General features: G+C 37.1%; 1 protein-coding gene across 1 annotated transcript in view; it reads right to left on the bottom strand.

Annotated features, from left to right (window-relative positions):
- SLC3A1 (solute carrier family 3 member 1) overlaps positions 1-23,851 on the bottom strand; it is a 28,305-nt gene extending 4,454 nt beyond the window's left edge. The window contains exons 1-7 of the mRNA XM_003758305.3: positions 23,339-23,851; positions 16,301-16,480; positions 16,013-16,167; positions 14,765-14,890; positions 5,121-5,240; positions 3,714-3,832; positions 2,002-2,200 (exon numbers count right to left, since the gene is read on the bottom strand). Coding sequence (XP_003758353.1) covers positions 2,002-2,200; positions 3,714-3,832; positions 5,121-5,240; positions 14,765-14,890; positions 16,013-16,167; positions 16,301-16,480; positions 23,339-23,759 — 1,320 coding nt within the window. The 5' untranslated portion in view covers positions 23,760-23,851. The remainder of the gene's footprint in view (positions 1-2,001; positions 2,201-3,713; positions 3,833-5,120; positions 5,241-14,764; positions 14,891-16,012; positions 16,168-16,300; positions 16,481-23,338) is intronic.
- Positions 23,852-25,571: the final 1,720 nt, after the last annotated feature.

The following is a 25,571-nucleotide window of genomic DNA, read 5'->3' as shown; positions in this document are numbered from 1 at the left end:
TCTGTAACCTAAAGCTTTGATTTAAATTGTGGGACATGACCGTATATGGGGTCCCACAGATGAATGCAAAGACTGCAGAATTATGATTTATTATCAGAAAATTTTGGCTTGTGTACCTTTTTTTATACCCATATCCTCAGGATCACTCTAAAACTTCTTGGGTGAAAAGGGGTTGCGAGTGCAAAGAGTTTAAGAAGCATTAGTCTAAATGATAGACAAAAAGGTAGAAATAAGAAGAAAATAATTCAGATAGGACCTCCCTATTTCTGCTACTCTCAACGCTGAAAAACAAGATGCCTTTATAATTGCACTTTAATAGACTATTGTGGGGCAGCTGGGTAGTGCAATGGATAGAACACCAGCCCTGAAGTCAGGAGGACCAGAGTTCAAATTTGGCTTCAAACACTTAACACTTCCTGGCTGGGTGATTATGGGAAACTCCTTAACCCCAATTGCTTTAGCCAAAAAAAGAAAAAAGTATTGTGAGATTTATTTTCAAGATTCATAATTTCTATTCAGAAAACGAAATAGAGATTTCTTTCTGCCTCCTTTTTATTATTTTTGAGGACTCAGGCAAGTTACCGAATGCCTGTCCAAGTCTTCTAGGGAAAACTCTGCTTCTTTACTCAGAAATATTTCCAACTTCAGGCACCTCACCAAGCAACAAGTACCCGATGAGTGTTCTTGTCCAGTATAGGTTTCATTCAAATGATAAACGGACATAATCACAGTGGGGGGAGTTGCCAGTGTTTGGGATGCTGTATTATGAAACGACTCATTGTATGCGGCAATTGTCATCAATACATGTTTAAAACTAAGGCAAGAGATCACTCCCCGGCTGGTGAAGGAGCAGTAAATCATCGCCCTGTGAACAGGACAGAGGGACTGTCAGGTGGGCTGGAGCAGGGTGAAACACTGAGAACGGGGCAAGGTGATGGCTGCCTGGCGCTGGGCCCTGGCGGTGCCGGAGGCTCAAGGTTCTCTTTCCCATGGCATGGCCATATCACAAACGCAGCTACCATAAAACCCATAAAAATCAAAATAAAAATAATATGACTTATGCAACGGTACTCCTGAGGGGCCAGGGAGTTTCTTCAGCTAAACCCCCCAAAGCGAACATTCCCTAGAATGTTTCAGTGTTTCCTGTTGTTAGCATCCTTCAGCTTACTGAATTGCCCCCTTTTGGGGGTTAGGGATCATCATACCATTAGTACATTAAGAAACTAAAGGAAATAGTAAAAATAAAACTAAGTTACAAAAACTTAAAATGATGAAATGTCAGGTCTTCAGATAACCCTGCCCTCAAGAAGCTTACACTTGGGTTGGGGAGATAACTGTTGGCAAATTAAACAATAAAATGCCTTTTTTTTTATTAACTTTAACAATTCAACAACAAATATAAAGAAATAAATCATAAATAAAACCCTAGTGCAGCCAGATTGAGAATAAAAAATGTTTTGTGTCTCCAAATTTGAGGTTTCATTCCTTTTGGCTAAATATATTGAAATCAGGACAAGAAGAGAGCAAACTATGAATCATCAGCCAAGTGAATTTAATAGAAATAATTGTCAAAGTCCAAAAGAAGGACAGATTTGCTTTAGGCAGGGAAAGGCTTTTGCGAAGGAAGTGGAATTTGTCCTTGACCATAAATAAAAAAGGGAGATACTTTCTTCAGTCACTGGAGCTTGTATTGCTCTCTCTTCTCTAAACTCCCAGATTATTAACAGTCTATAACAGTTTCTTTCTGCGTGTATTTTCTCCACTTTGAGATCATAATCTTTGGAGCAAGTTGAATGAGCACGGACTTTTTTACCTTTATTTTATCCCCAGTGCTTAGTACAGCTCTTAACAAATGCTTCTTTTACCAAGCAGAGTCCTTTTTGGATCTCAGGAGAATGTATTACATAAAAATTCACATCTGGTTTTAGGAATAAATCTCAGGCTGCTGCAGCACAGAACACAGAAACAGGGTTATTTCCTATGATCAAGTTAAATGCTCACCCTCCAATTGGGCCATTTTCCTTCTGGCATGTTCTTCATCCAGGATTCTACAACTTCAAATACCTTGGTTCCAGAGAGAACATTCACTTCTGTGAGGTAAAAATTGAAGGGAAAATTTGCTTCTTGGACAAAAGGCTCTCCATAGTATGTCATGGTTTCTCCAATGTCTTCCTGGTTTCGTACTTCAGTTCCCATAAATCTTCAAAACAATTTTTAAAAAAAGTTTTGATTTTCTCCAATATTAACACAGTGTTCATTTTAATTGGATATAAAGTCTTGAATGGTCTCAAGATATATACATACATATATATATAAAATACAAGGTCATGTGGATTTTATACAGAGGGGATTTGCAAGAATCTTGCCAGTGGTGATAGACAGACGGATCAATAGATAGATAGATGGATAGATAGAGATAAATAGACAGACAATAGATAAAGGAAGATTATGCAATATATCACATATTTCAACAACTTAGAAATTATTTTGAAATAGAATAAACTCAAGTGCTAAAGTGTCTTAAAAATAGGTTGGGGTTGGGGAGTGGGGAAGATATTTTTTGAGCCAATCAATCTTCTCCCTCTATTAAAATGTAGCTAAAAACTCCTAACTCACCACTAGAACCTGTCTCACAGGGTTGCCATGAGGCTCAAATGAAATCATATACATGCTTTGCAAACTTGAAAAAGGTTGCTATATGTCTGCGAAGATGAAGGTGAAATCTTCCTAGACGTCCTAGCAGCCTTCATCATTTCAGTCTCCAAACCTTCCTTACATAAGTACTTTGCTCCTTAATTTATGCTGCTGACTTATTTTTCAACACTATATATATATGTTCCAAAATCCTTCATAAACACTCATCCCCTCAATAATGAGATTCCCCTCAATAATGAGACTATAAGCTTCCAGAGGGTAAACATTGTCTTATTTACAATAGTAGTCCAATAGAAACTAAATGGGAACTTTAAAGGAAGTATGTATTTAATGAAAGTTTTTTTTTACTTTGTAGAAATAAAGCATTCAGATTCAAACAGACTAACACTACCGGTGATATAAAAAATATACTTGTCTGCAACACATCAAATTAACATTAAACAAATGATAATTTTAAAATTTTGTTTTCTAGAACTAATCTGCCCGCTCCTTTCCCCTACTCAGAAATCTTCAATGGTTCCCTGTTGCTTCTGGGATAAAACAAAAAAGTCCTTAGATTAGCCTTCAGAACCCTCCATAACCTGATCCTTTCTAATCTCATTTCTTATTACTCTAATTCATAATAATTTTCATTCCAATCAATGTAGCCTGTCAACTCTTCCGTATTGTGATATTCCATCTTCCAACTTGTATTCTGGAATGCATATCTTCATTCCCTTTTTGTTTCTTGGAATTTCTATTCCTTCAAAGCACAATTCAGATAATCCTCTGACACAAAGCCTTTAACCACTTTCCCCTTCTTAAAATTATTCTCTAATTTTCTACATACTTTGAATTTACTACCCAGGTATATAGCATATCTTCTGAGATTAGTGTAAGCTCCTTAAGGACAGGGGCTATTTCAATTTTATCTTTGTATCCCCAGCCTGACACACAGAAGGTACTTAATAAAATACTTGCTTAATGGAATATAGCTTTTGCCTCTAAAGACTACTTCATATTGGGGACAAATGGAAAAAACACCACCCCAAAATGGGGACAAGAGCACATGCTGTTACCTGTATCTACCAGGCTCCCTGCTGAACTGGTCCATGGTCTGCCTAAAACTGCGGAGAATGTCATGCATCCCAATTTGGGTGGTGGTATAGTCATGATACAGCTCAGAGTAGTTTGTCACCTGAAACGGCACAATCGGATGATCGTCTCGTACACCAAATGCCCATCACTTACGGCACAAGAGGAAGCTGGTCCTACACACTGGCCCAAAAAGGGTTTTAATTATGCACAAATCCCTAGAAAAGGGACCGAGTCATGGAAGATATTTAACTATCATTACAATTAGCCAAGCCCACAACCACCTCCCGGGAGAACCTGCAAAAGGAAACAAGAAAAATATATTTTTCCCTTCACATTTGGTAATCTTGTCACTACACAACAGGTGCTGTGGATTACCCCCAAACTACAATATTTACTGAGCAACCAACGCCAAGATGGCCTGAAAAAGATCCGAAATAATCCTCAAGAGCTGGACCCACTTTCACACAGCCCGGCAGCTGTTCCAGGAGCTTGGCAATAGTGAGCCTCGGACAGGCACCGAAGGCCACAAATGGGCAGACGGCAACCCCGGGGGCTTCTAGGATGCTGCAAAGTCTCCATAAACAGCAGAAAGAGCACTGGGTGTGAAATCAGGCACTAAGTTTGTAGAGACCTCAATATTCTCGTTTGAAAAAGGGGATTTGACTAGAAGTTCTTTTTCAACCCTCAAGTCTGTTATCTTATATTCTCTCATTTCCAGTCATTTATTGAGATAACCATTGGGAAGCAGTTGGTCAGTGACACTTGCAAATTTGAAAACCTTTGAGTTTATCACTGTGGATATTCCTTCCCCTCTGCCAATCACAACCCTTAACAGACCATCTTTGGGAGTCTGTAATCATCAAAAGAACAAAGCTGGTAGCCAACCTTCGGCTTAGAAAACGGATATCCAGCCTGTTGTGGGGCTTGGCCCCTAAACCATTCCACCATGGTAGGAACTGTCAATGTTTGCTCTTCACTGGCCTTGTGTTTAATGATACAGGGTCGCCTCCAAACAATAAGGAGTCATCAGGGTAGAACTTTAATGGGAACAAATCTTAATAACATTTCACATTTATACAGTTAAAGGACGTTAGATTCCTTAATTCACTCAAGCCTTACAGCTCATTTTAAAGTGGGCAACCTGAGACTCCCAGAAACACCATGGATTGCCCAAGGCCATCACTATTAGTGATGAGAGGAGGCCATAATCCCAAGTCTTGGGATTTTTTCTCTCATGTACATTTGTGGACTTTATAATAAGAAAGTCTAAAAGGAACATGATGCAACAAGGCAAAACTAGGTGTACTGGATAACTTCAAACCAAAGAAAAATCGATTCCATGGCAAGCACATTTCAAAAGAAATGAAAAATAAGTTTGAAAATATTACCAGAATTTGATTTTTATCCACTTGAGGTTCATTTCTCAGATGTGTTGCTTCTAGGAGAAATTTAACGGCATCAAAACTAAATCCATCAACACCCTTTCCAAGCCAAAACCGTATAATTTCCTAAACATGGGGGAAATAATGGATAGCAAAAATTAATTATCATAGAATGTTGATTTGCTATAATGCTAGATAGCTTTAACAACATATATTCTCTAATTTTCAAGATTGCATTTGACAGTTAATTTGTCATAAAATAATCCTCCCAATACAATCTCTTTCTCTCTCTCTCTCTCTCTCTCTCTCTCTTTCTCTCTTCTTTCCCTCTCTCTCTCCTTACCTCTCTCCTTCTCAGTCTCCCTTGCTCCCTCTCTCCCTCCCCCCTCTTTCTCATTCTCTGTCTTTCTCCGTCTCTGTCTCACTCTTTTTCTTTCTCCTTCCCTCTGTGTATATGTGTGTATGTATTCCATTGGTTATCAGATACTGAAAAATAAAAATAATTATCCAAATCAAGATATTACCAAATCAGGTATTAGAGAGGGTTTCAGTAAGGTTTTGTTTATTTTTTTTTAATCAAGCTCTGGGATTAACTATTCATTAAAGAAAAACTTGAAAGTTTAATTCTAAAACCTATTTTAAAATATCCAAATGACTAAACAATCCAAAGTTCAATCCTGAAAAATCTTTGATATGTATGTGTTTTTTACATAAGAGTAAGGACGAAATTTTTTGGATATAGAGAACTCCCAAATGAAGAATCCATCTACAAGTCAGTAACTTCTTTGAAACTTTTAATCTTAGAAAATCAGCCAAGATATCCAGAGGCTAAGTGACTTGCCAGCGCCACATAGGTCAGAAGAAGGAGTTGAATCCTGGTCTTCCTGATTCTCTGCCAGGCTACACTGTCTCTATGTTATATACTAGACATGATTTCCCTTATTGGATGAAAAAAAAAAAAGAGAATTTATTGACAATTGAAACTTTACTTCAAACATGCTTTCCTTGAGTGTTTCCTACTGTAGTTGAGACAGGGCCCTGCTTTAAGCTTGGAGGAGAAGGCAAAGTGTATTCTTGGATGCTTTTGTTGGACACCACCAGCAGCAATAACAAGAGTTCATGTTTAAATAGGATTTTAAGATTTGCAAAGTGTTATGCAACATAGGTTATCTCATTTTATAGCACACTGTCTATTCCAATTTAATTCTCTCCTGACAAAAATTCTTGATTTTTCCAAACCTAATCAAATGGATTAGTAAAGTTTGTTGGAAATTCCTCTTTTTATTTACTCTGGGTGAGTGAGGATGGAAGACCGAGTCACAATGCTAGAGTAAAGGCAGGGACTTGCCTGAGATCTTCTAAATTCCCCTTTGAACAATTTTTAAATAATGCCTCAAAATGAATTCTGGAGCAGCAGAATCCAAAAAGGATGGAGTGAAATTTTCTAAGACAACTTAGAAGTTTCCAGGAAAGTTCTGTCACACTGGGGTAAGAATGGAGCAAAGTACCACACAGGCCGCACATCATAAGCCAGCGTTAGACTAGGGGGTTACTGATTTAATTAGTAGCTACAGCTTTAGAACTCTCTGTAGTAAGGGAAAAGGCATAAAAGCTCACTGAAGAAAATAATTCCTTAGAAATTAGAATTGGAAAAGTGGAAACTAATAACTCCATGGGACATCAAAAAAAAAAAAATCAAAAGAAGGCAAAAAGAGAAGAAAACATGAAATATCTCATTATAAAAACAACGGACCTAGAAAATAGATCGAGGAGAGATAATTTTAAAATTACTGGACTACCTGAAAGGTATGATCAAAAGAAGAACCTATTTTTTAAGAATTTTTTTAACATATTTTAAGAAATTATCAAAGAAAACTGCCCTGATATCCTAGGACTGGAGAGTGCTTCCTGAATCTTCTGAGAAGAGAATCCCTGAAAAAGAAGTTGGTGGAGTTGTGAACTGATCCAATTATTCTAGGGCTCAAGTAGAAACTATTCCCAAAGACCTATAAAACCAGGGCTAACCCTTTGATTCAGCAATATCAGTATCTTTGGGTCTGTATCCCAAAGAGTTTTTTAAAAAGACCTATATGTACAAAAATATTTATGGCAGTTCTTTTCTGGTGGCAAAGAATTAGAAATGATTATAGAAAGTCCTCAGCTCTTCTCAGCAATACAATGGCCCAAGATAATTTCAAAGGATCCCCAATAAAAAATGCCATCCCTCACCAGAGAACGAAATGATAGTCTGAATGCAGATCAAAGCATACTTTTTTAAGCTTTATTTTTCTTGGGTTTTTTGGAAGAGTCTGTTTTTTGTTTTTTTAACATGACTAATATGAAAATATGTTTTTCAAGACTGCCTACATATAATCTATATCAAATTGCTTGATTTCTCAAGGAGGGGAGGAGAGGGACAAGAAAATTTGGAACTCAAAAATTTGAAAAACAAATGTTTAAAATTATTTTACATATAAATAGGAAGAAAAAAATTTAAATATTAAAAAAAAAAACAAGTGCCTCCTTTCTTCTAACACTCTTTTCTTTTTTTCCCTCACTTGTATTTTATTTTTCCAAATATATATAAAGTTTTTAACATTCATTTTTGTAAGATTTTGCCTTACACTGATTTTTATTTTAGTAAATCCCATAACTAACATTTATATATCACTTATTTGCTAGATGTTGTGCTAAGCACTTTGCACATATTATCTCATTTGATCCTCACAGAAATCCTGAAAATTAGATGCTGTTCTTATTCCTATTTTACAGATGAGACAAACTGAGATTTACAAACTGAGGCAAACAGAGGTTAATGATTTACTAAGGTCATACAATTAATAAGTGTCTGAGGCTGCAATTAAACTCTGGCCTCCTTGACTTCAGGCCTTAGACTATATCCATTGCTTGCCCTAAAGCTTGCATTTCTATTGATCATAGATCACCTCCAATCATAAGGCAAAGCATCTCAGGTCTATCTGCTGAAGATATTCTGCTCTTTTATGTAATAAGCCCTAACTGGGCCAAAAAAAAAAAAAAATCCAGATATTTCACAGAATATTAGAAATCACAAAGTCTATTCCCCGCATTTTGATGCTGCTTCCTTGAGCCAGCTCCTGGACACTCAAATAGACAACTGGAAACAAAACTCTGATCAGTGTTAAATGTGTTAAAAACTTTAAAAAATTCTCTTGATGATTACATAACTGAGTTTGCCACTAAAAGGAACAATAAGAACAAAGTAGAACAATTCACATGTGCAGAAATAAGAAAAAGCTTCTCCATTTTTACATAAGAGAGTGTGCTCTTAGTACCTGCCCCACAGCTGATTGCTCCTCTTGATTCTAATTCTTTCATAATGCCTAGTATAAATACCAGATGCTTAATTCTCTCTATCTCTGCCTTTCTCTCTTTTCTTTGTCAGTCTCTATCTCTCTCAATCTTTTCTGTCTCTCTGTCTTTCTCTTTCTTTGTCTCTATCTCTCTCACTGTGTCTCTGTTGCTTTCTCTGTCTCTCAGCCTCTCTCTTTCTTTCTGCCTTTCTCTCTGTCTGTCTCTCTCTGTTTGTCTCTCAATCTCTCTGTCTCTTATCTTTTTCTCTCAATCTCTTTATATATGTTTCTCTCTCTCTTTCCCAATCTCTCTCTCTCTCTCTCTCTGTCACACATAGACACATTTTGAACAGGGTTGAATTGAAACTTTACATAAGATCATAACTCTAGCACTTAGAGGTCACCTTGTCTAATCCTTTCATTTTATAGATAAGGAAAATGAGAGCCAGAAAGATTCAATAAATGAATTGTCTAGGTCAAACATGTAGTAAGCATGATTTGAATGTAGGTCCTGGAACTAGAGCCAGTGTTCTTAGCCTCTATGTCCATACAATATCTGAGAAGAGAAAAGGCTTCATTGCCTAGATGTTACCTGATAAATTGTGGCCGGGAGAGATGAACAGACAAGAGACTTGAATTTGTAATCATCAGCTCTCCAGGAATAACAAGCAATTACAGATGCTGGGTGACAAAAGACTATCTTTTGTCCTCATTTGAGATACAGTTATCCCTTCCACACTGAGACGTCCCCACTGCAGTTTTGATGTATCACGGAGCATTGTGAGAAATTAAATGGGAATTTGGAGGAAGTTTCACAGAAGCCTCAGATGATGACATGCAAAGGCCAGCAAATGATAGAAAAAGCTCAGAAACTCAGAAATGTGCAAAATATATGTATATTATATAATATCAACTTAATTTATGTTTTAATACCTTATACACAATTTCTTTTTTAAAGTTAAAAGTTGAAGTTTGTGGAAAAAAACCCACCAAACTCAAACACAGAAAGGCTAGAAATATGGGGATATCACATCGCCCTATCTATAGCTTATGACCAAATAGTTAAGCCAGATTTTACAATAAGGTACTGTAAAAACCCCATAAAAGAAAAAAAAAAAAAAAAAAAAAAAAGACTTTTCTGATATAAGTGGAGGGCCAAAAAATTTTACAAGGATTTTCCAGATCATGTCACCTGAAAGTGATAGCTGTCCTAGTATTTCATTAGAAATGTCTACCTTGCATTACACAAAGCCACATTTTTAGAAGAGCTGAGGTCGTGATGGAAAGCTGAGAAAGAGGTAAGAAGCATGAGTGGAATGCCAAGGAAGGAGGGAGCAGTGGAGTCCTTGGAAGGAGGTAGATCTCCATAAAAACTTGCAAAAAATGGGGATGAGATTTTAAGGAAACATAAAAATGGGTCCAGCCACGCCTGAAAAGTTTTAAAAAGCCAAAAAAGAAAAAAGAAAAAAAAAGAGGCGATTTATTATACTAAGTGTGAGAGATGCAGAAGTTCAGCTGAAGGAACGCTAGAGCAGAACCTTTGTGCACAGGCTGACCTAGATTGTGTTGGATAGAGTCAGCAAGTTCTGAGTTCAAATTCTGCCTCAGACGGTTAGTAGCTGTGGGACCCTGGGCAAATACATTAACTTCTCTGAGCCTCAGGTTCCACCTATGCACCGTGAGGGGTTTGGATTCTACAAACTGTGATTCTATCAAACAGCAGAGAGTCCCGTGCACGGTACTAAGGATTAAGATGGAGGGATCAACTACAGATTCTAGGCAGAAGGAAGAAAGTTTGTGAAATGGGCTGATTCTTAAAATGATTTGATCAGAAACTCCATAATGACTTAGATTAAAATTAAGGGAGGAGATGACTATTGCACAACTTGTCAATGCCCTGTCCGGTGGTTTCACTCTTTGGTGAAACAGGAACTGACTCAGGGGCTATCAAATGAGCTGAGGATGGAAAAACAGGAAAGATGTTCTCAGCGAGATGGACTTTGGATAGAGAAATGACCTCCCTCTGGTGGATACACTGGGTGATGACAAGTGACCCAAGTCCTAAATTACTAGGAAAGTCAGAAGTCCAGGTTCTTTCCAGAGATATAGAGGCTGGAGCCCGCTCCCACAGGAGGGCTAGAGAGACCTGATTGTTAAAATTTTAGGATGAGCATTGTACACCTTGGAAATCAGCAAGTGTTACAAATCAAGGTTTGACTTAATATGCCATTAATTGTCAAAATTTAAGAAAGAGATCAAGAAAATAATAATGCAGATTAATCTTAAAAGTCGGTTAAGCACACATTTTTTGGAGATCCTATTGTTAAACATTGACCAGAACAGCCATGCCCTTAACCCTCATTCCCTTCATCGTTCTCCATTAAATAGTAAGGCTTTCCCAGCAAGGGGATAAAAGGGATTAGACTGAAACATATAAGGAGAGAGACAAACAAAGATCAGCTGCTAGGATTTTCCTACTGCTCTTCTCTCATCACACTGCCAGAGTGGGGTCATTCTGAGATAGGGGCTGTTGTGGCTTTTCTCACGTAAAGCTGTTGTTCAGTCACTCTTCTGTGACTAGGGAAAAGAAAGGATTTTGGTTACTGTTACTGCAATTTTTATCTCAACAGTGCTATCATTGGAATGGCTAATTCCTGATAAGAAAACTCCCTTTGCCAAATGCAGATCAGAAATCTGTAACTTTTAATCTTGGGAAATTCCCTAGAGCACTGAGAGTTTAAGTTACTTGCCCACAGTCACGCTAGTCAGTGGTACAACTAAAACTTGGGTATTTCTGATTCTAAGGCATCAAGACTCCTTCTCCTCTGCCTTACTTCTCAGGAGTGTCAGAAATAAGAAAACAGAAGGGCAGTGCTTAGGACAGGCTTTGAGATAATAGAGTAAAAATTGGCCCAAGAGTTAGAAGCTTTACGTACAAGCTCAAACTGTGTGAACTTTGGGAAGTCACTCTCAGGCTCAGTTTTCTCTTATGTGAATTAGGGTTAACGCGTTCTACTTCACAAAGTTGTTCTAAAGAATAAATAACAGGATATACAATCTGTCTTTGCAAAGTTAAGGAATTCTACAAATGCAAGTTTTGTTCAAGGTTTACCCCACCACCACCCCCTCCTAAAACCTTCCAATTTTTTCAATCCTGATTTTATACTTTAGAAAACTTTAGCCCAGACATGTTAAAAGACTTGTCCAAGGTTAAGTTATATTGGATGTTTAACATATAATGGATTGCTTGCCATCTAGGGGAGGGGGTGGGGGGAAGGGAGGGAAAAAATTTGGAACACAAGGTTTTGCAAGGGTAAATGTTGAAAATTATTCATGCATGTGTTTTGAAAATAAAAAAGCTTTAATTAAAAAAGGAGTTATATTGAAGTTATGTTAAGATTTATATTGAACACATGAAAGACCTGGAATTTCCTTCATACAGAAATTTCCTCCCCACTCCCACCTCCCAAACCTGTCTCTTTCTAAGGTCCATCCACAACTTAGAGAATTGCTTGTGGCTCAGGGATTTCCATAACTTTCCCATAGTTACACAGCTAGTAACTAGAGGGCAACATCTGAATCCACTTACTTGGAGATCTTTGCCCTGTGAGTGAGAACAGGGTATGTGGTCAAGATCCAATCATAGACTCAAAGATCTGGATTTGAATCCTACCTCAGACATTTAGGAGCTCTGACCTCCTCAAGTGACTTCGTCTCCCTGTGCCTTAGTTTCCTCACCTTTAAGCAATCGGATGTTATCTACGATCCATCCTTGCCCCAAATCTATGATCCTATTATCTACCAGTTCCCTGTGCTGCCTCTAACTTTAACAGAGGATAAAGAGGGGAAATGAGCCAATGATTTTTTATATGGAACTTTTAAGTGAGGAAATTCCCCCTGCCAAGTGTAGATCAGCACTTTCATGGCACTTTAGAGTCTTTCCGAACTTCCTGGAGCACAGGTTGAAATGATTTACTTCCATGGCTGGGACTCCTCAGAGGCCCACTCCGAGGGAAGTGTTCAATGTACAATGCTGACCTAACTCTCTGGGCTTTCCACATCACCCTTGTAAAACATTACCCTCAAGCCCTGTTGGACAAAATCATATCCTACCACAAATGGAAGGTGAAAGATGAGCAGAGGGCAGATACAGGGATACAGAAGGGGATTAAATAGCTCCTTTCTTAGCATTGCTTAATCACTGAATAATCACCAAGTGTCAGCCTCTCTGGAACTGAGTTTTGAGGGGAGAAAGCAAAAGGAAGGAGGAAGGTCAAAATACCTGGGAATCAACAGGCAAGTCACTTCTGGAAAGGCACAATTTGTAATGACCCACAGGAATTCTGGTTAGCAAATTATTAATCTGCCTGTTTCTATTTCCAAGATAAGACAAGTTGACCTGTTCACTAAACCTTTTTATGAGCAAGGTCACTTTCCAGGGCAGGTCTTTTATTTGTTCACACTATTTGATCTGACTAAGGTCATCCTGGAAACAATTAATAATCATCCCAAGTTAATAGTAAAGATGATTCATGTTTATTAATTTACTATTCTCAGGAATCCTGGGAAGAATCTGGACTTGCTTATCAAAAATCAATCAATCAATCAATCCCAAACCAAACAAAAGAAAACTATGATACATCATAGCAATTATTGATTGATTCATCTAAACTTCTCTACTTCTCACCGTGTTGGAGACTGTCAATTTTGCAATATAGAGAGTTTGTTTTAAAGAAAAAAAAACAAGGGCTATGCACAGAAAAAACAGAATGCTAAAATGTGATGAACAACTCTCCTTCTGTCCAAATATAAATTCCCACCCTTTTACAAGGTGTCCCAAAGTGCTTAAAATAGTATTTTGGCATTCAAAGTCCTTCATACTCTCTCCCCACGCCAACACTACCCTTCTGATCTTCTCACACCAACTAGGTTTTAAGGGCTGCCAGGTACAGTGGGCACAGCACCAGTCTTCCTCACAAAGATAGAAATAGCATCGGGTCCCAGGATTGTGGTGAGGACCAAATGAGATAATTATAAAGCAGTAAGCCTCATATAAATGTTAGCTATAATGATTATTTTTATTACACCTCCTCTTCCACCAAAAGAAAATCCTCTTCAGTCCAGTGACAATGATCTCCTTGCACTTCCCCACAAAAGACTCACTCTCTCTGAGCTCAGGCGTTATCTCTGGCTGCCTCCATGTCTGGAATACTGGCATTGCTCATCTGCCTCCTGGCTGCCCTGGCTCTCTTCAAGGCTCAGCTAGAATATCACCTTCTGCAAGAAGCCTTTCCCATCCTTCCCTCTTAATTCTACTGCCTTCTCTCTGCTAATTAATTCCCACTTATTGTGTATATATACATATATATATATATATATATATATATATATATATATGTCTTTCGTATATATTTACCTGTTTGTTGCTTCCCTATTAGATTTTTTTTTACTTCTCTTTGCATCCCCATACTTAACACAGTGTCTACCACATTCCAGGTGCCTAATAAGTGCTTACTGACTGACTGACTAGTGAATCATCTATGTTCTATTGCATTTTCATCTGATTGGGAGGGTAACGAACCCCCCAGGTTACATTTTTTACTGTTAGACCCCTAGCTTAGAGGACCTCTAAGATCCTTTTCATAAGTCTGTGATGCTATTTAGCAATCATCCTGTTCTCCAGGTAGATTGCCAGAGGGGAGTTCACCCTTATTCATAACCTTCTCTCTTAATCTCATCCTTCTTCCAAACTTTCCCATTTCTGTTGAAGGCATCTTCCATTCACAGAAATCTGTAATCTCAGAGTCACCTGTGGCTCTTTACTATCCCCACATCCAATCAGAACCAGTCTCAGGAAAGAAATTAGCAATAATATTAGTAAAGGCTGGCATTTATATGGCACTTTAAGATTTGCAGTGCATTTTACTTGTTCATCTTCACAATAACAATGTGAGGTAGATGCCGTTATTGCCCTTTGAGATGGATGACATAACTGAGGCTAAGGTGAAATGATTTACTGAGGGTTACACTGAAGTAGATGATGATCGGAACCTTTGGAAATTCAATACCAGAACAAGACTTAAACTTCTTAGCTTGTTTCTCACAAAGTCTTGTTAGCAGTTCTGGGTAGGTGAGCCAATTTGGTGAGTCGCTATCTTCACATTTCAGCTTTCCATTGTGTCAGGGAGGTAGAAAGAAGTCACAGGTATTTGTCCTAAATACATTCTTCTAGTGATTTGCCTTTACCCAACTGGTTCAACAAAAGAAGTGTTTAAATGGGTTTGGGAAAAAGAAGTTTAAATGAATGCAGCTACTCACCTTTATTTCCTCCTGCACATCAGGATTCCGGAAATTTAAATCAGGTTGCTCTTTCGTGAATTGGTGAAAATAACATTGATTTCGCACGTCATCATACTGCCAACTAGAGTTTCCATAGACACTCAACTATCAAATAAAGAAGAGGCCATTGACTGCTTAATGTAATTCAGATGACATTAGAGTCAGTAAAGAAAAGGAAACTGTCCTCCAACCCCAATCTTTCACAGATGTCTAATCATTTTCTTTTTGTGGAGAATATTTTGGTAAATTAACTTTCCTAAAAATGTCCCCAATTACCTTGATATTGCATCAAATAGACTTTGGGCCTGTGTGTTCGAGAAGGCCAGTAAAAGAATATGTTTCATAGTATTTACTGTTCATAATAGTCACACTAAAATAGTATATGTTGGTGGGGGAGGAGGGTGAGAGGGAATAATTCCAACAAAAGCAGCATATCTGACAAGAAATATTGTGCTGAAATTTATTTTGTATCAATATCCAAGTTATGAATTTAAAACTCAACAAGACAAGGACATGTGAGAGGATATTACTTTCAAGAATAATGGCAATTAAATTCAATACATATTTAAGAAATGGCTACTTTGTGAATGGCACTGTCTCCCCTTTGAGTTCCTCAAGGCATCAGTTCTGAGGTTATTATCCCCCAAACAGGCCCTCCTACATGACAATTAGTTCCTCTGTTCAGATATCAGTTCTCTCTGTGAAGGACTCTACCCTAAATTATGGTGACATTTAATGCAGATTCCTGTTATACTAAATGAGTAACCAGGTACAAAGATAGTAAGGCAGTCTGTATGCCAGGAAAGCTTACTATTTCTGCTGACTTTTTCATATGAAATTGCAAGTGGAATGTATTTCAAGGTATAGAATGCTTCATTTACCTTGACAAGCCTCACCCTTACATTTTATTGTCTCTGTCATTGCCCCTTATGACCTCCAATTTTGCTGAAGTCTAAATAGCACACATCAGAACAACAACAACAACAAAAAAAAAAACCCCACTAGGATGCTATGTGACATTAACTCAGCTTGCATCTTTTAGTCCTATTTTAGTCCTATTATCTTATGAAGGTTTTCTCCTATTTTGAAAAATCTAACTGCGTTAAATTTTGTATATTTGCTCCCAAAAAAGCTATAAGCTATAGGTTCACAATAGCTTAGTTACTTAAGCAAAAAGAAAAAGCTATTTGCTTCATTCACAAAAAGGGAGGAGAGTAAAACACTTACCCAGTTATTGGGTGGTTTGGTGCTGTTACCTTCTTGTGTACAATTGTGCCAGATGTAATAATCTGTATATTTTCCCGTCCGATTCCGACTCAATTGAAACCAAATATGATTATCACTTGTGTGATTTGGTATAAAATCCAATATAAGCTTCAAACCTTATAAATAATAAATGAAAATATGTGTTAAAAGATATATATTATGAAAAATTGACACATACAATTCAAGAAAAGCTTAGAATCAAAAGATTTAAAACATTTAAAACTACTCTTTCCCCGCCTTCTCTGTTACCTTTGTCATGTATAGCTGCAACAAGATTCTCAAATTCTCTCATTGTTCCAAAAATAGGATCAATTTCTCGGAAATCTTCAACACCATATCGGAAATCTTTAATGGATGATTTATAAAAAGAAGTAATCCACACATTCTTTATGTTTAAATTTATGATATGGTCAAGTTTCTCTTCTATACCTAAATGAAAGAAAATGGGGGAAAAAATGAAAGTACAAGAAACATTAGGTTGGTTGTTTTCAAACAACAGCATATTCAAAAAGAAGATTTTTAAAAGTTTAAATTACTTATTAAAAATAACATATTTGTTGTTGACAGAAACTCTTGAAATTTTACTTATTTCATTGCATTTTAAATATCAATCTTAATTTGATCCATCCTAATAATAAGTCGACTCTTAAGACAGAAATTCACATTTCCAAATATTAAAGCACTCTTCAATGGAAAGGTTGAGGTCAAGAAAGTCAAGTGACTTGTTAATGCTCAAGGAATGATTGGGTGGTTGAGCCTATGGAATTTTCATCACATTTCTTGGAATGGCCCCTCTCATTTGTTCAGTTAAATTATAATGTATTTCAAAAGAAGAATAAAATATTGCTCTTTATATTCCTTTTACTGATTATGTATCAGCCATCAGAACAACAATCACATGTGGATTGAATTTATACGTCTATCTGCAAGGCTGTTTTATAACTGACCTGTCACATGTCCCTTTTATACTAGTCAACATAAAGTGTCAATATAGTCTAACAAAGAGAGAGCTAGACTTGGCAAAACTACCACCAACAAAAAGAAAAAAAAAAGTTCAAATGAAGTGAACGTGGTATTCAGAGTTTGTGGGATTATTGGTAAGATCACAGGACTATAGATACAGAGCTGGAAGGCTACCTAGTGACACCTCCTAATTTTTGAGATGAGGAAACACAAAGAGCTTAGACATTATGTTTCACCTTTGATCTGGAGTCTAAATCTAGACTCAGACATTTGATCTCTTTATCTAAATCTCTAAAGTCTTTCTCAGTAATCATCCCTAAGCCAGCTGGCCACCCGATGTCCCAGTTTCCCATTCTGAGGACTATGGAACTACATATGATTATTGAATGGATGAATGGAGAGACAGTATAACCCTACAACATGAGAAGTTTTTTTTTTTAAAGTAAAGAAAATGAAAGAAAATATTTGATTGATGATGATAACGACAGAATATACTTTAAGAATATTGACATAATATTCTAAGAATGAAAACCAATATGTTTGAAAGCCAAGGAATAAGCAAGTGCTACTAAACTGATGCCCTAATGACTAGAAAGCAATCAGTGAAAAGCTCAATCAGCTTATGAAGGAGGGAGCCTCCTGAAAGTGCCCAAGATGAAACAAAGCTTGCCCAGGGTCACACACCTGTTTAATGACAAAACCAAGCCTAGAACAAAAATGTTCCGACTCACTCATTGTTCTTTTTTACTATAATATGCTGTTAGAAATAACATAAGTGACCTTGTTGATTTTTTTTTCCAGCACTAAATATCAGATAGATTGTAAAGACCGTAGCTTGCTTGGTTTTAAGGGGACTTTTTGTTTGGTTGGATTCTGTGCTTCTCACTTTTGTTTGACTACTTAATCATTCAACAAATATATCTATTGGGTGCCTCTTCTTTATGCACTAGGCCAGATGCTATGGAAAATACAGTGTCACATAAAATACAGTCCCAACCTTCTAAACCCTTCTTTACTAAGGAATATAAGTCATACTCAAATAACAACACAAAGAAAAGTGGAGGATGCAAGGAAAAGAGGACTCTATTTGAAGACCTGGATTCAAAGCCTTCCTTTAGCATTTACCCATCACCTCCCCCATTGGAATGACAGCTCTGTGTTTCAAGGGCTGTTTTCCTTTTTTGTTTCTGTAACACTTACAAGTACTTAATAGGTGCTTCATTTGTTAATTAGTTCATATTTCTAAGTTGTTGGGTAAGTCACTTAACCTCTCTGAGACTCAATTTTGTCTCTGGTAAAATAAAGAGTTGGGCCACATGAACCTCTGAGGTCTCCTTCAGCCCAGATCTGGGATCCTGAGATATAAAATCCTGAGGGAGGAACTGAGTGCAAGAAGTCAGTACATGACCTTGAAGAATGATCATCTCTCAAAGGAGATTTGGAGAGAGAAGAAACACCGTGGGGGTGGAGGGAAACCAGTATAAATGGAAGCTTTTTGTTTGGGGGAAAACTTTGGTACTTTATTCTATTTAAAATTTGCAGAATGCCACACACACAACATACACACAACAAATACAATCAGTTCTGCTCTAACCAGACATGTATGTTTTTAAAAATAAAAACTGTGTAATAAAATAACAGCACTTATAGAAAAAGATGAGGTTAGGAGAACTTTAAAATATTATCAATGATACACACACAAAAAAGCTAACCTAATCAAAATAATAGCACAGTTTTATACACATTTAATGATTAAGAAAAATTATATTTTTCTTATAGCCACAATAAATAGTGGCTAGCATCCTGATAGCTATTTTGAGGCTGCTTCTCAGCCTGCATACCCCCAAGGGCTGGCCTTCCTGGGACCACAGTTCCTACTATACCAGAAAATATCTGAGAAATAAATATGGGGCTTGAACTTGACAAAGCTTGGAGTTGGCTTGTGTGCTGGGCTATTTCAGTTCTTGTGGATAGAATGGAGCATAATTCATATTAGAGCAAATTGTTCCCTGATGTTATCAATGGTGTTGGAACAAATAATGGGTTTTCAAAACAAATATTAGAGCAGAATTGACTAAATCATTTGAACTAATCTTTGAGGCAAGGTCAGGGTTCCCAAAAAGTAAAAGGTGTTGAGACAGCACAGGAGATTGAACCAAAGAGTGTTTGCCTGGGACGCGGAGTCCTCCAAAGAGAAACGATACGGACTCAATCTGAAAACTTAGGTGACAGTCTGATTGGGGAAAAGGGAGCTGAATTTTATACCTTATAGCCAAGTGGCGCAACAGAAATGACATGACCAGACCAGGGTTTCAGGAATATCAACGGAGAAGTTGTTGGATACATATGGAATAGGGAGAGAGACTGATAATAATAATAATAATAATAATATATATATATATACACACACATATATGTGTGTGTGTGTGTGTGTGTGTGTGTGTGTGTGTATACACAGTCCTTTGTGTTTTATATAATGTGAGCTCAACACAAACCCTTTCTGGAACAACACATTTTTATTTTTATCTAAGAGACTCAGAATCATCCTTAACTCAATCGTCATTCCTTTGCTCTGAGACTCCCACTGCTGACCTTACCCTTATTAAAGAGGAAAAGTGTTTAAAAAGATCAAGATACGGAAGAAACTCAAGATGTTCGTATCCAATTGCTTGCCAAGTTATTTCAATCCTGCCTCCAGAGCATGTCTCCCCTCTGACTCCTTCTCTTTACTCATAAGGACACAGTCCTAGGGTCAATCACTCATTAACTCTTGCCCAGATAACTAAAAGAGCTGAGTCTCTGACTCATTCAAGGTTTATTTATTCCTCCAAACCAGCCCTATCCCCCAGAGATTCCTAAAGGCCTGACCATGTCATTGTCCCTCCCGCTCAAGAAGTTTTGGTTGTTCCCCAGGGCCAAAAACTTTGACCTCCTCTCCTCTGCCTTTCCAGAACTACTCCCCTTCCCCACATTCTGCATCGCAGCCACTTGGGCTGTTTGCCGTCCTTCCCATGACATTCCATCTTTTTTCTCCGGGTTCTGTGTAAGCCATCCCTCATGACCAGAAGATGCTCCTTGCTCCCCTTGGGTCCCTCATCTCAGTTTCTACCTGCAGGGGAACTTTCTGTATCTCCCTGCCCCCTCCCATCCCTGTAATTTACTTTATATATAAAACTAATAACTGTTCTAGGAGCATGGGATAGCTTCACCTCTGGACAGAAACTCCACCAGGTTAAGAACTGGTTGGTCCATTTTTGTCAGTATCTCCAGGGCTGAGCCCAAAGTATGCACCTGAGTAAGTGCTTCTTGAGTGGAAGTCTTCCATGTTACAAGGGGTAGGTAGGTCCTTGACCTCAGCCTTCCATCCTTTAAGCGCTATCTCTCCCTTTGCATGGACCGTCCTCCATACTTGAATGGACTGCCTCTTCTCTGTTCCTCTGAATGTTTACTTCCTCCAAGCTCTGTTTCTCTGCCAGAAGCCTCTCCCGATCCCTCTAGTGCTTACTTGTCTTTTTTCCTCCAACTGATATGAGAAGAGCTGTAAAGAGAACACTGGGCCAAGTCAGGAAAACCTGACTAAATGTGTGATCTTGGACTTCAACTTCTGCCTGCCTCAGTTTCCTCATCTGTAAAATCGGGCAATAATAGCACCTATCTCCTTAGGTTGTTGTGAGGATAAAATGAGACGATATTTGTGAAATGCTATATAAATGCTCACTATTAGTTATAGTTCTGAATCCTGAAGGCTTTTAATCAACATTCATCAGATGCCTTCTCTCCTATGTGAACTACTATTACATATAATGCAAGGTCTTTATGCTGGGCACATAGTGGTAGAAGCTTTTAAAATGTTTATTGGAATGAATTGGACTCTTTAATTCTCTATTATTAAAAAGGGATAATAATCTTTGAACCTTCCATACCTCACAGAAATGTCAGAATTAAGGGGCAAATGGGAAAGAAACCCATTGTGGTCACAATTAAAATTGTAATTAAACAATTTAAAAGGTAATTAAAAATAAAAAGATATGCGATAGCCATTATTCATTGGCTAGCAAGCAGACCACAAAGGAAGGAAGACTTGGGGTCTTCAGTTTCAGGATATGTGACCCTGCCCAAGGGACTAAAACTTCTCAGTGCTCCAGGCAATTGCTCAAGGGGAAGAAGAGGGAATTAAGCATTTGTTAGGTGCCTACTGTGCAACAGATTTAATTCTCACAGCAACCCGGAAAGATAGAAGCTATTATTAACCTATTTTACAATTGAGAAAAAGTGAAGCAAACCAAGATAAAGACAGACTAAACCTTGAGGAGGGTAACAGAGCTAGTAAGTATCTGAGAATTGAACTCGAGTCCATAGTTTTCATACCTGGAGTTCTGTACAATAATGAAATCATATTTCTGGAACAAAACAAGCATTGCCCTCTCCACACTCCTTCCCCTTCCTGTCCCCTCCCCTCCTACCCAATCATATGTCTGTTTTTAAAAGAAATCACAGAATATTTTTACTGGTTCATTCACTCAACCCTAAACCAAAAAAACCTCAGATTAGCGTTTATTCTGCCTGTTGTTGTATCTGAAGCCATTTGATAAATTCCTTGGAAAGAGAAGCTTCTTTCACCTCTCCAGGAATTTAATTCCAAAATATACTACAAGGGTGGCAACAAACATGCATGTAATACTTGTTACAGAATATATATTATAGCATACAGAGTACAGAGTTTCTCTCTGTGCCATGGCTGCCACAAAAAGCAGCCCCCCCAAAATTTTTTTAGAGTCTTCCATTGAATCATTCCGCTCATGAAATGAATTGACATGTTGAAGTTCAGAAATCCCTTCTTAATCCATTCCATCCAGAGACTTCCCCCCCACCAGGCAACTGGGATTAAGTGACTTGCCCAGGGTCGCACAGCTAGGAAGTTGTTAAGTGTCTGAGGTCACATTTGAACTCAGGTCCTCCTAACTTCAGGTGCTCTATCCACTGCCCTCCAGAGACTTTTCTTAAGATGTCCTTGTCCCTGTTGGTTCTTGTTTTGGAGCTCTACTTTGTTATGGCCTTTGGACAAATCAATAAAAGACATGATGTTTTTCAACTCCAACACATGTAATTATGTAAGAATAACATAAAGCAGCTTTGGTTTTACTATTTAAAAATCATAGTTTTTTCCAAATAAAACTAATATTTTTTTTCAACCTGGCAAGAACAATCCCTCCCCCCATTTCTTTCATATCTCTTAGATGTAATGATAAGTCACCATTAGTCATTGGGAATGAATTTCTAAAGGTGTGGTTTATGTAGCTCTCCCCATAAACCCTATCAGCAAGAGTTCCGGCACCCTTTGGCCTAGGTGGACTTCAGGGAAGGTAGGGTACCCTGAGGACTTAGGATATTAAACATCTAAGATTCAAAAGGACCTTAGAAACCATCTAATTTAACCCTTTCCTTATTGTACAGAAATTGAGGCATAAAGGTACACAGGCAACTTGACAAGGTCATAGATTGTAAAGAGAGAAGGTCTCCCGTGTCCACATCCAGGACTCAATGCTAGACCAGCCTACATTTATGCCCTTTATTTTCCCCAACTGTCTATTTCACACATAAATAACTTTCTGATTATATCCTTTTCAGAACATAAATAAAAAACATAAGCTAAAAAAACTAGCAAGTTTTAGCTTACTTGTGCTGATTAGTGTTTTATTGAAAGAAGTCTGTGTTTTCAGGAGGGAGTGGATAGACAGAAATAGTAAGCCGGGGTAAGCATGTCATATATTCAAATAACCTAGTAGAAGATTATTGTATAAAAGGTATTGTATATATATATATATATATATATATATATATATATATTATATAAGAAGTTATGGGACACCAAATTAAATCAGTTACAAGGAATAGTAACATCTGTCAATTCTCATGATACACTTTTTTTTTTAAATAGCTTTTTATTTTAAAAGTATATGCAAAGATAGTTTTCAACATTCACCCTTGCAGAACTTTGTATTCCAAATTTTTCTCCCTCCTTTTCCCACCCTCACCCCTGGACAGCAAGTAATCTAATATATGCTAAACGTCATGGTATACTTCTAAGCATTCTCTTACCAGTCTTTGACTCAAAGATTACAAAGGGTCTCTATCAAGTATTTTTTTCATTAATCAAATGAAATACTATCTTTTTAAATAGACTAATTTACTTAACAATATTTTTTCATCATAAGAAAGAAGAATCTTGACCATCCTAGAAGGCATAGTATAATGAATTTCCAGAGAATTAAAGAGAACAATAACCCAAATCACATTTTTCCTTTCTTCATTAGGGGCACTAACCTTTCAGATCACCATTGCCATCCTGATTGCTGTCCTTAAAAGAACGAGGGTAGATCTGGTATATAGGACTGACTTGCCACCAGTCAAGACACTTTGGAGACAGGATAATAATTGCAATGGTTGCACTTATGAGCACAAGAACAGATGCAATGATGAGCCAGAAGAGGATCTCTCGGGTGACTCTGTACCTCGCTTGGCTTGAGTACAGAAGCAGGACTTCTTTGGGCATCCCTGCATAAGGCTTGATAATTGTAGGGTCCAGCTCTGGAAAAGGGATGTCAACATTACTTGTCTTCAGTGGATCTTCCTGGTTGCTGTCAATTTCCCTTTCTATGACTGGCTCATTTTGTACAAATCCATTGTTAGTGCAACCCTTCATATTCATTCTGAAAGAGTCTTTTTTACTTTCTTCTTTGGCCATTTTCTGCTGCTTTTCCTCAGTGAGTTTTCTTGCAGTAAACAAAGGTGAAAAAAATCTTGCTTACTGAAATGCTTGGTGGTGCAATTAGCTTGGTAAGGTTTATAAATAAACCTGGCTGCTCAAAGTTCAACCAGGGAAGAAAGGATAAAGATAAAGAGGATTTAAAAAAAGAAGAAAAGAATTTACTTTCCAAAGAGAGAAACAAACCTAAAACATTAAGTTTTACGGAAGAGACAGAGATAAATACACCAAAGATGTGCTATTTTGTCCATTTTGTTACATATTATATATTTATGTTGTGTTTATATGCATGGGTAAATATATGTATGTATTATGTATGTATGTTCATAACTTCTCCCTCCTATGACTATGCAGTATGAATTGCTTCTTACTTTCCAGAAAAGCATTATTTTGTAAATAGCTTTTAATGTTTATACTAAAGAGTTGTTTAATCATTGGTAAGTAGAAAATGCTAACATTTTAAAAAGTATGCTTTTTATATCTAAATTAAATATCTAAAATGGTGTTTTCCTTGCAAATTATGATTTATGATTTATGTCATTTATTTAAAATCATTAACAAAGCATGAATTATTCACCCTGTTAATAGTAAACTTTTTCTTTAAAAAAAAAAGGATAAAATTAGGAGTAGAAACAATAAAATAACCAATTAACCAGTTTTATCTCATTTGCTAAACTGACTTTAAATATATAATCATTTTCAAATGGAGGCTATTTCTTGAAATTAGTCATTATTATGTCATTATGTGCATGTATTATATGCATGTGATTATTTTGTGGGAGATTATGTACAAAATATTTCTTTTTTTGTTCCTTCCTTTTTCTTTCTTCTTTTCTTCCTTCCTGTTTTTTTCTTCTTCCTTCTCTCCCTCTTTTTTTTTTCTCTTTTCCCCTCTCTCCCCATTCCTCTCCTTGCTTCTTTCCTCTTTTCTTCTTTCTTCTCCATTATTCTGACAAATTGTCTCCCCTTCTCCATTATTCTGACAAATTGTCTCCCCTCCACCTTAGATTCAAACTGAAATCCCAATTCTTCTTCCTTTAGGAACACTTTGTTCTCTTTTACAACCTAGGATTGTAAAAAAGTATTCTGAATCCCTTCACAATTTCCTCTTCTGTGTTCTTATATTTGTAAAAGAAAGAGTATTCACGTGACTGTGGCAGAACTACAAACATCATAGACTTGAAGAGAAACTACCACACAATTTTCTCTAGTTTCAATATTGTTGGAAAATGAGGCAGGTACATATCATGGTGATAGAGCCCAAGAATCAGGAAGATCTGAGTTCAGATGGACTCAGACACTTAATGGTGATGTGGCAAAATATGCAAGCCTAATCTCTCTTCCTCATCTTTAAATAGGGATAGTACTGACCTTTGAGTATCATTGTGAAAATAAAATTAGATAACATTTTAAAAGTGCTTTGCAAACCTTAAAATGATAGATAAATGCTTTTATCATTATTTTCAGTGTTGTTTCTTTGAACTATTTATGGATGTTTATTCCTCAAGCTTTAATATCTAGTTAAAACATTTGCATCCAAATATCAACTCTTTATTTGTTGGCTAATTTCTTAAATTCAAGTTCAGTTCATTAATCCCATCTTTTTCTATTTTGTTAATTTATGTTTATACGAATATTATTTTTCCCTCTGAAGATTGCTTTAGCTGCATCCCAGAATATAGGGATGTTGTTTCATCATTACCATCTTCTTTTACAAAGTTAGTACTTCCATGATTTGTTCTTTGACCCACTCATTAATTAACATTTCATTGAATATCCATTTGGGTCTTT

The sequence above is a fragment of the Sarcophilus harrisii genome, chromosome 2 (genome assembly GCF_902635505.1).
Source record: "Sarcophilus harrisii chromosome 2, mSarHar1.11, whole genome shotgun sequence".
NCBI lineage: Eukaryota > Metazoa > Chordata > Mammalia > Dasyuromorphia > Dasyuridae > Sarcophilus > Sarcophilus harrisii.
The sequence above is the reverse complement of the archived record's forward strand: the minus strand, read 5'-3'. Positions and strand labels throughout refer to the sequence as shown.